Raw genomic sequence first — 11,045 nt, 5'->3', positions numbered from 1 at the left:
GAATGTGTGTATGAGATTGAGAGAGGGAGCGAGAATGTGTGTGTGAGAGAGAGAGCGTGTGTGTGAGAGAGAGAGTCTGTGTGTGCGCGCGCGCGCGCGCAGTACGTTTGTGCATGAGGGACAGGATATGCGTGTGCAACATAGTGTGACTGTGAACTTCTGTTTGTGCCTGTGAGTGAAGTGATGGGGAGAACAGGGAAAGGAGAGATAAAGAAAGAGAGAGAGAGAGAGAGAGAGAGAGCGCGAGCGCATGAGAGAGAGATGAGATGAGGAATTAGAAATGATGAGTGGTCAATACCTGGAGGAAAAAAAGAACAGCGTCTGAGCGTTAAGAGAAGCCGCTGGATGTAATATGGAGGCTATTGTTTTTCTGATTGTACTAAATGAAAAGCAAGTGTCACCTCTCAGTGTTGGGGGACAGGGGATGTGCATTAGAGAAGGAGATGAAGTCAGCCTTGTTATGGACAGCAGACACGTTGCAAATGCATAGAAACTGACATTAAAGCTTTCTTATCAATGTGTAAAGAGGTGAGACAAATATGACGAGTTAATATTGTACCTTTGCGCTCAGTAAAATCATTGAATCATGAATCAGAGAACCCTTACAGTGTGGAAACAGGTCGGTCAGCCCAACATGTCCACACTGCCCGTCAAAGCATCCCACCCAGACCCATCCACCTCTAACTCACCTAACCTACACATCACTAAACACCTTGGGAAATTTAGCATGGCCAATCCACCGACCTTGCACATCTTTTGACTGTGGGAGGAAACTCGAGCACCCGGAGAAAACGCATGCAGGCACATGGAGAATGTGCAAACTCCACACAGAAAGTCATCAAAGGGTGGAATTGAGACAGCGGTGTTAACCAGAGCCACTGTGCTCTATATGATGCGAATTCAGCTGCAAGCATTTTTTTTCAAGAAAGGAAACTTACCATTGTCACAGGATGCGAGTGCTTTCAATTTTCTATCAGCTTTGAAAACTTTATCCATATCTGCCTTCACAAGGGCAAGGTGATGGCAATGGTGTGAGACTGGTTCGTATTCAGCAGCTTGCCATGCAAAAAAAAACGGCACTTTCAAGGCTTTTTTCCCTAGGGGCATAACAGAAAGACAGGAACATGAAAAAATCCTGAAATCTTTCTCCAATTTCAATCTCAGGGGGACCATCCATTCATCAAAATCCATAACCATTTGATTCACTTTAAATCAACTATAACACTAATTTCCAAAGCTTTGAAAACTCAATGTCCTGTTTTTCGAAGATGTCTGCATGTTCCATGTAAAATCATGTATTTTCCACTGCCGACCAGGCTAATCATTCGCACACTATGATCTCTGACTCACTCTCTCGCCCTCTTTGATTTCTGAAATACCCGCCATCCCTACCCTCAGCTACCTGTGCTCATATGCTCGAGGCTTCTCCAATTTTCTGACGTTCCTGCTAATGCTTTAAGATCCTTGCACTGAATGTCAGCAATTTTTTCCAGAAGCCTCAATGACTACTGCCCAGCGGCTCTTCCATCCATATTTATGACTATGAAGTGTTTTGAGAGGTTGGTCATGGGTCACATCAACTCCACCCTCCCACATTCCCTTGATCCACTGCAATTCACCTGCTAATGCAGCAGATCCATGGTAGATGCCCTCTCCTTGGCTTTACACACATCTCTGGAATGTCCAGATAACAAGGGCATTTACGTCAAGCTCCTACTTATTGACCACATCTCCACCTTCAACACCCTAATTCCAAACAAAAACATCTCCAAGATTGAGAGTAGGATCAATTTCTTATATTTTTATGCCAATTATATGGCTGAATTAATTAAGTCGATTTAATTTTCAAACAAGTCTAGGTTCCTTTTTATTTTATCAGAGTCCAAATGTAAATTTATTCACATTAAAATTATTTGTTTGTTGAAGCCATCCATCTAAGTTCTTATGACACTTACAAAACATGATGAAGCAAGGACACCCAACATGCTGTCTCTATGATAACACGGGGTCGAGCTGAATGAGCACAGCAGGCCGAGCAGCATCAGAGGAGTCAGAAAGCTGACGTTTTTGGTCTTGATCTTTCGTCAGAAAATGGACGCTAAAGAATCTGAGATAAAAGGTGTCGAGCTGGATGATGCTGCTTGGCTTGTTGTGTTCATCCAGCTCTACACTTTGTTATCTCAGATTCCCCAGCATCGGCAGTTCCCGCTATCTATGTGGGCCTCCTCCTATGTGGGCGCTCCAGTTTCCTCCCACAGTCCAAAGATGTGCAGGCTAGGTGGATTGGCCATGCTAAATTGCCCGTAGTTTTCAGGGGTGTGTGGGTTAGAGGGGGATGGGTCTGGCTGGGATGCTTCAACGGGCGGTGTGGACTTACTGGGCTGAAGGGCCTGTTTCCACGCTGTAGGTAATCTCATCTCTGAGCATGTGCCTCTGTCTCAGTTCTGTCACAATTGCATTGAGACTTACCCTTCGTATTGGCCCTCTAATAATGCGGCACCTCCTCAAGACTGACCATACAGAATTGAGTCGCTGCCTCAGCATTGACCGCTTGACAACGAGCCACTGGTTCTGAATAGAGCTGCAATACCTCAGTCCTGACCCTCCATTCATGGGGCATGCCTTGAATTCTGACACCTGCATAATGAGGCACTGCCTCTGACAGCAATGCACTCCCTCAGTTCTGACCCACTCAGTACTGAAGATCTAACAGTGCTTCAAAAAAATCAGTGTTGATCCTATGAGAATGAGGCAGGCAGTCAGTGCTGACTCTCTGATAGAGCTGCATAAAGCTCATTCCTGATGAGTTAAACATGTGCATACCCTCAATTCTGATACTGAGGCACTGCCTCAGAATGGACCATCTGACAATGATGCAATACCTCAGTTCTGACCCTCTGACAGTTCTGCAACACCTCAATCCGCACCCTTCAATCAGTAGGCACTCCCTCAATTATGAGCCCTTTGTGGGGTCGTTCTGTGGCAATACCTCATTGCTGCAGTGTCAGTGCTGAGAGCGGGCCTTTTCAGTCACTCATCAGTACCTAAGGCACTGGCTAATTGTCAGCAGCTCAGTTCTGAGGCAACGTCTCTTTGACAGAGTGTCAGCACCAAGGCAGACCCTCACTGTAATGGTGTCAGAATTAAAAGATTGTCATTTAGAGGGTCTAAGAAGTGGTGTTTCAGATCAGTCAGAGGGTCTATACTGAGGCATTTCAGATCAGTCAGAGGGTGCCTCATTTTAATGCAGTAAGACTTGACAGAATGCCTCATTGTCAGAGGGTCAGAACCAAATCAGTGCCTCATTATCAGACACAGTCCAAAGAGAGGGCCTTGATGTCAGTCGATCTGTTATAAGGTGATACCTCATTGAAGGATCATTCTTGAGTGTGTGCCGCATTGTTCGTGGGTCAGTACGGAAGGAGTGCCTCAAAACTGAAGAGAGCCACGTAATTAGAGATTTGGTGCTGAGGTCAGTGCCTCATTGTTACACGGTTAGTTCTGAAGCAGGCTCACATTGCTAGAGGGTTAGTTCTGAGTGAGTATATTAGTTGCACACAGTAAATACTGAGTCAGTACCTCAATGCATTGGGTTCAGAGTTGATGGAGTACAACATGATCAGAAGTTCAGTCCTGAACGATTGCAGCTCTGTCAGAGGGTCAGAACTGAGGGGGCAGTGCTTTACTGTCAGTGGATCAGTTCTGACACAGTACCTCATTGCTGGAGGGTCAGATCTGAATGAGTACCACATTGTCAGAAGGCCAGTACTCAGTCAGTGCCTCAAACAGAGAGTACCCATGCCAATAAACAGTAAATTAAATCTTAAAACACAGAGGATCCTGCAAACAAACGCTAAAACAGAGAGCCTCCTGGAAATAAACTCAAAAACACAGAATGCTCTGCAAATAAACTCAAAAACGCAGATGGCACTGTAAATAAGACACAGAGCTCATTGTTTTAAAAAAACCCTGAAACAAAGATCCAACTGAAACAAAACCATGAAATGAAGATCCTCCTGTAAATAAATGCTAAAGCCCAGAGCTCACTGGAAATAAATCCTAAACTACACTGCTCACTGTAAATAAACCCTAAAGCAGAGAGCCTTCTGTAAATAAACCTTAGAATACAGCCTTTCTATGTAAACCTTAAATCACAGAGCTCTTTGTAAATAACCCGAAAACACAGGCCTCAATGGAAATAAACTCTAAAACAGAGACCCCCCCCCCCCCACCCCGCCAGTGTCGAAGCACTGCAACACAGAGCCCCCGGTAAATAAGCCATAAAGCACAGATCTACCCTGTAAATTAAGTCAAAAACATACAGGACAGTGTAAAACACAGAGCCCCCTACAATTGTACACTCAAATACTCAGACCCCTTTAAAATGAACTCGAACACACATCCCCCAGGAAGTAGACAGGAAAAGACAGGGCTGAATAAAGCCGAAAACACAGCGCACCTCTTCATGCACCCGAATACTGAGCCGACCTGTAAACTATCTGTAAGACAGGGCCCTTCACAAATAAACCCTAAAAGACAGAGCTCGCGATAAATAAAGAGCGCCCTGTAAATAAACTCTAAAACACTGAGTAAAAACCCAAAGAACTGCGGATGTTGCAAATCAGAAAACAAATACAAAGTTGCTGCAAAAGCTCAGCAGGTCTGGCAGCATTTGTCAGCGGAAAAACAGAGCTAACCGGTTCCGGTTCGGTGACCCTTCCACAGAACCTCCCTCAGTTCTGCTGGGCTTTTCCAGAAACTTTGTTTTTGTTCCTGATTTGCAGCATCCGCAGTTATTTCAGTTTTCAATTCACCAGGCAGTCAGTAACATCAAATGGTTGTGTATCACATATTTACCAGTCAGACTCAAACACGCCGTACTCGTTCGCTCACGTGGTCTGAGAGAACAAGGTGTCGAGCCGGATGAACGCAGCAGGCCAAGCAGCAGGAAGGCTGACGGTTCGGGCCTAGACCCTTCTTCAGAAAAGTGGTCACTTGTTAATCTTGTAATCTTTGCCCCTGAATATCCTGTGGTCTGCCCTGTTTACTCATATCGGTTAGCACTCAACAAGGCTTCCGGAGGCTGGCTGGTGTGTCTTTAGTGATACAGGGCCAATCGCCTTCAAATATCCTTTTGTGTGGTTTTTGTGTGACATTATATCATAAGCCTCTTTACTGTTGCACGAAAGGTCCTCTTGACCGAAGCACCCACAGCGCTCCATGTGACCACTATCGCGCTCTCATTCATTCATAACTTTACTGGCCACTCACTAGGGTCCTCTGTTTACTGTTAGCGCATTTCATTCATTCATTCATAAAATTGCGATCTTGCCATACTTTTCACTAATAAAGGGAGACTATAAATTAAAATGTTCCTTCCACGCATTACTGCCTTTTCACAGTTTGAACTCGTGTTGCTGACAGTGTCCAAACCTGTGTCTACATCAGAGTCAATCCCTGACTATGTGTTAATTTTCTAATCTATTCAGAACAATATCTTCCCATCCATCGTGTCACCCGAAACTATGAATAATTATAATATTAATCAGCCCTCAACAAACGTCTCCCAGGACTTGAATAGCTGGCGGGACATCAAACAAGTTTCTGCTTTACCTGTTTCTCTGTTAGATACTTATTGACTAGGGCCCGCGATCACTTTCAGAAAGTTCCGACTCTCTCTCAACACAGCTCTTCCGTGAAATTGAGCGAGAAGAATGAGAAGGTCGGCAATAGTGAAATCTCAAGTCCCGGCCGCGGTAATCAGGCCACTGACCTTTCTGCTGTCATCAACTGATTGTCAGCCCAATCACATCACATCGGGTTGATAATCTTTCTGGTGTCGTCTAATTTTTTAAAAATAAAAAGGATCCACACCAGTCATTGCCCTATTTCAAATACCTCAGTCCTGTCCCTGTAATAGCCCTCAATCCTGACCCGATTGGCCGTCAGACAACACTGCACGGCTACGGTACTGACCCTCTGACGATGAGGTACTCTCACAATGAGATGTTATTGTATAACATCCCATTGATTTCGATACTTCTACAAATTAAAGTCTTTCATCTGCCTACGCACAGGGATGCAGGCACTGCCCTGAAGCTTCCTGCCCAGCTAGGAATTCAGTGTAAAACTTTTGTAACTCTTTGTCTTCCCACACATCGGTATGCAGACACTGTCTTAAGCTTCCTGACTGAATACAATTAGAATTAAACTGTGTCAAATAGGGTTCGGTGGGGAACATTTGTCAAGGTGTGAAACTTCTAAAGCATGCAATTTCTGTCGCTGACAAAGGGGCCAGGGCACTGAATTTGTGATTTCAAGTTGCCAGTGTGTCTGGCTGGCTGGAACAATCTGTCCGGATAACGACTTGAAATCGCCTCATGCCATCAGCAGCCACTTCAAGAGCAATCGATACTATATCCTGTGAAAATGGGAACTGCAGATGCTGGAGAATCCAAGATAATAAAATGCGAGGCTGGACGAACACAGCAAGTCCAGCAGCATCCTGAGATGTGCTGTGTTCATCCAGCCTCACGTTTTATTATCTTCGGGACTATATCCTGGTCTTTTATGTTCTTGATATAATAATTGTTTGGTATCCTGTCTTTGTCTGTTGTAGTAATTGTTTTATGTATCATGTCATTGTAAAATGTGTAATTATTTTATGTATCATGTATTTTGTAAAGTTTGAAGAGCGGGTCTGTCCGCTGCTCGGGGAGAATTACCTGCGAGACTCTGCGCTCTGTGCCGGGTTAAGTGCTGTGATTCTCCACAGCTTGTACTTGCTTGGTAATAAAAGGATTCGTGTTTTTCTAAACAGGTCAGTGTCTTGTTATTGCAACAAATCCGTGAGGGTCTCCGAAAACGAACATTCTCTGACAGTGAGGTCCTCCATCAGTACTGACCCTCTGACAGTGAGGTTCTCCCTCAGTACTGACCCTCTGACAGTGAGGTTCTCCCTCAGTACTGACCCTCTGACAGTGAGGTTCTCCCTCAGTAGTGACCCTCTGACAGTGAGGTACTCCCTCAGTACTGATTCTCTGACAGTGAGGTACTCCCTCAGTACTGACCGTCTGACAGTGAGGTACTCCCTCAGTACTGATTCTCTGACAGTGAGGTACCCCCTCAGTACTGACCCTCTGACAGTGAGGTGCTCTCTCACTCCAGTACTCTCACAGTGCTGCAATAACCATCATCCAATGGTACTCGCTCAAATCTGACTCTTTTGACAAAGAGGCCCTGCCTCAGAACTGACTTGCTGACTGAGGTACTAACTCAATCCGACTAATTCGCAGTGCTGCAGTGGGAGCTGTGTTTTTTCATGTTGACTTACAGTGGGCCTTCTGTTTTAGGCTTTATTAACTGGATGTCCTGTGTTTTGGGGTTTGTTTGCAGTCGCCTCTGCGAGTTTATTTGCAGGAGGCTTAGTTGAAGGGAGGATTTGCTGGGGGCACTGTGTTTCAGGATTTATTTACTTGGAGCTCTATGTTTTACACTTTATTTACAGGGACTCTGGCTTTTATGGTTTCTTGTACATTTTATTTCCTGAATGACCCTTCTTAGGATTTATTTAAAGGGGTGTCTGTGCTTGAGAGCATATTTACAGGGTTAACAAGGTGTAGAGCTGGATAAACACAGCAGGCCAAGCAGCAGCAAAGGAGCAGTAAGGCTGGCGTTTTGGGCGAGACCCTTCTTCAGAAATGGTAGGGGGAGGGGGATCTGAAATAAATAGGGAGAGGGGGGAGGCAGACAGAAAATGGATAGAGGAGAAGATTGTTGGAGAGGAGACAGACAAGCCAAAGAGGCAGGGATGGAGCCAGTAAAGGTGAATGCAGGTGGGAGTTAGGGAGGAGATAGGTCAGTCCAGGGAGGATGGACAGGCCAAGGGGGCAGGATGAGGTTAGTAGGTAGGAGATGGGGCTGGGTTTTGAGGTGGGAGGAATGACAGGTTAGGGACCCTGTACCCCACTGGTGTCAATGTGACTTGACAAACTTCAAAATCTCCCCTCCCCTGACCGCATTCCAAAACCAGCCCAGCTGGTCCCTGCCTCCCTAACCTGTCCTTCCTCCCACCTATCCCGTCCTCCCACTTAATTTCTCCTCTATCCGCCTTCTATCGGCCTCTCCTCTCTCCCTATTTATTTCACAACCCCCTTCCCCTCCCCCATTTCTGAAGAAGGCTCTCGGCCCGAAACGTCAGCTTTCCTGCTCCTCTGGTGCTGCTTTTCCTGCTGCGTTCATCCAGCTCTTCACCTTGTGACCACAGTCACAATGATCTTTAATTGTAAACTAATCTGTCATATAATTTGATCTGTTAAGGTTACAATGGTTCCCGTGCCTCCTATGGAATACACAAATGCTCTCCCTCAGCTCTGTCCCTGGGAATGCAAAGCTGCTTTCTTCCACGCTACCCTCAGAGATAACACCAGCTTTCAACCTAAGCCTAGCCTCAGCCCTAATGTTCACACTTGCATAAACATGAAGCCTAGCCTCAGCCCTAAATCTTATTTACTGGGGGCTGTGCGTTTATGGTTATGTACTTTATGTACTTGAGCTCTGTGCTTTAGGTTTTATCTAATGTGGGTTCCGTGTTTAATAAGAACCAAAAGAACTGTGGATGCTGTAAATCAGGAACAAAAACAAAGTTGCTGGAAAAGCTCAGCAGGTCTGGCAGCATCTGTGGAGGAGAAAAACGAGTTAACTTTTCAGGTCCAGCAACCCTTCCTCAGAATGGAAGGGTACCCAGGCTCGAAAAGTTAACTCATTTTACTCCTCCACAGATGCTGCCAGACCTGCTGAGCTTTTCCAGCAACTTTGTTTCTGTGTTTAATAGTTTATTTACAGAAGGTTCTGTGTTCTAGGTTTTATTTACAGGAGGTTCTGTGTTTTCGGGCTTTTTACAAGGCACTCTGTGTTTTAGGAAAATTTACGAGCGGCTCTTTGTTCTGAGTTTCTTTTTTACAGTGATCTCCGTGTCTTCGGGAATATTTACAGTGAGCTCTGATTGAGAGCTTGTTTACAGAGGGCACTGTGTTTTAGGGTTTATTTACAGCTAGCTTTGTGTTAGGGTTTATTTACAGGGAGCTCTCTGATTGAGGGTTTGTCGGTAGTGAGATCTGTGTTTAGGGTTTATTTACAGTGAGATCTGTGTTTTTAGAGTTTATTCACAGGGTTTTCTGTATTTCATGGTTTATTTACAGGGTTTTCTGTGCCTTTGGGTTTGTTTACAGTGATCTGTGTTTTAGGATTTATTTACAGTGAACTCAGCGTTACAGGGCTTATCTTCAGGGCCCTCTCTATTTTGGGCTGATTTACACGGTACTCTGTGTTTTAGGGCATATTTACCGGAAACTCTGTGTTTTAGGGTGTACATAGATATTCGAGGGTCAGTATGGAGGGAGTGCCAGGCATCAGCCCTCACCCTAACCTCAGCACAAACCCTAACCTTCACCATCGGCCTAACCCTAACCAGAACAGGAAAGAGCCTAAGGGGCCAAATTGTGGGTACGCACCCTTCAATGGAAGGAGAGGGGCACCTTCTTCCCCCTCTCCCCCAACTCGACCTACACCCCCACCCCCACACCCTATCCCATCCCCCATCCCAAAACCCTATTCACACTCCCCCTCTACTTTTTATTCTAAAGAGGAATCCAAAATTAGCGGTGTGCATCCATAATCCCTATTTCTGGGGGCGCGGGGGTGCTAGATAACCCCCAGATTAGGGTTGCGCCAAAATAAATGCAGCCTCTGGCACTCTCTCGCCGTGCCCCCCAACCCCGCAACCTGACCTTTATGATAAGGGGGTGGGTGCCTTCCGCCTTTAAAGGGTTGGTTTGTAGGGAGGGCGGGGATGGGGAACCGATGCTGCCTTTCGGGGACCGAGCCGGCAGATCGCAGCAAAGATGAGCACCACCACGGGCGGGCCGCCAGGGGGCTGCAGTCAGAAGAAACATCGCATGGGCCCAAGCTGTGCCTGCCTTTTTGTAGGTTGCATGGAACAGTCCCTCTTCCGTAGCGACACTGGCCCGAAACCCACCTCTTCCTCCATAACATTAACGACTGTATCGGCGCCGCCTCGTGCTCCCACCAGGAGCTTGAACAGTTCATCCACTTCACCAACACCTTCCACTCCAACCAGAAGTTAGAAGTATTTCTAATACCTGTTCACCTGGACTATTTCTAATACCTGTCTCACCTTCCTGGACCTCTCTGTTTCCATCTCCGGCAACCACCTAGAAACTGATATCTATTTCACCGACTCCCACAGCTACCTAGAATACATCTCCTCCCACCCACCTTCCTGCAAAAATAACACCCCCTGTTCTCAATTCCTTCACCTCCACCACACCTGCTCCCAGGATGAGGGCATTCCACTCCAATACATCTCAGGTTTCCTAATATTTCAAGGACCGCAAATCCTCCCCCCGACCCCCACAGTGGTCGAGAACGCCCTTGACCGCGTCTCCCACATTTCCCGTAATTCGTGCCCCCTCTCCGCAATAACAACCAAAACACAATCCCCCTCATCCTCACGTACCACGCCACCAACCTCTGGATCTAACGTATCATCCTCCAACCATCATCTGCAACCCGACTCCACCAAAGACATTTCTCCCTCCCCACCCTTATCTGCTTTCTGGAGGGACCACTGTCTCTGTGACTGCCTTGTCTGCTCCGCACTCCCCTCCAGCCCCAATACACCTGGCACATTGTTCCCTGCAACTGCAAGAAGTGCTACACCTGCCCCTACACCACTCCCCTCACTCCCCATCCCAGGCCCTAAGAACACTTTCCACCTCAAGCAGATGTTCACCTGCACATCTGCCAATGTGGTATACTGCATCCACTGCTCGCATTGTGGCATCCTCTACATTGGGGAAACCAAGTGGAGGCTTGGGGACCGCTTTGCAGAATACCTACACTTGGTTCGTACTCAACAACTGCGCCTCCCAGTTGCGAACTGTTTCAACTCCCCCTCCCATTCCTCAGACGACATGTCCATCTTGAGCCTCCTGCAGTGCCACAACGATGTCACCCGAAGGTTG

The 11,045-nt window shown here is 46.4% G+C and overlaps 1 protein-coding gene across 1 annotated transcript in view; it reads right to left on the bottom strand.

Annotated features, from left to right (window-relative positions):
• LOC132209457 (uncharacterized) overlaps positions 1-4,732 on the bottom strand; it is a 445,383-nt gene extending 440,651 nt beyond the window's left edge. Inside the window, exons 1-2 of the mRNA XM_059644509.1 lie at positions 4,460-4,732; positions 939-1,097 (exon numbers count right to left, since the gene is read on the bottom strand). Coding sequence (XP_059500492.1) covers positions 939-941 — 3 coding nt within the window. The 5' untranslated portion in view covers positions 942-1,097; positions 4,460-4,732. The remainder of the gene's footprint in view (positions 1-938; positions 1,098-4,459) is intronic.
• Between the last annotated feature and the right edge of the window lie 6,313 nt (positions 4,733-11,045).

Source organism: Stegostoma tigrinum, unplaced genomic scaffold, assembly GCF_030684315.1.
Source record: "Stegostoma tigrinum isolate sSteTig4 unplaced genomic scaffold, sSteTig4.hap1 scaffold_96, whole genome shotgun sequence".
NCBI lineage: Eukaryota > Metazoa > Chordata > Chondrichthyes > Orectolobiformes > Stegostomatidae > Stegostoma > Stegostoma tigrinum.
This window is presented reverse-complemented; position numbering and strand designations above follow the sequence as displayed.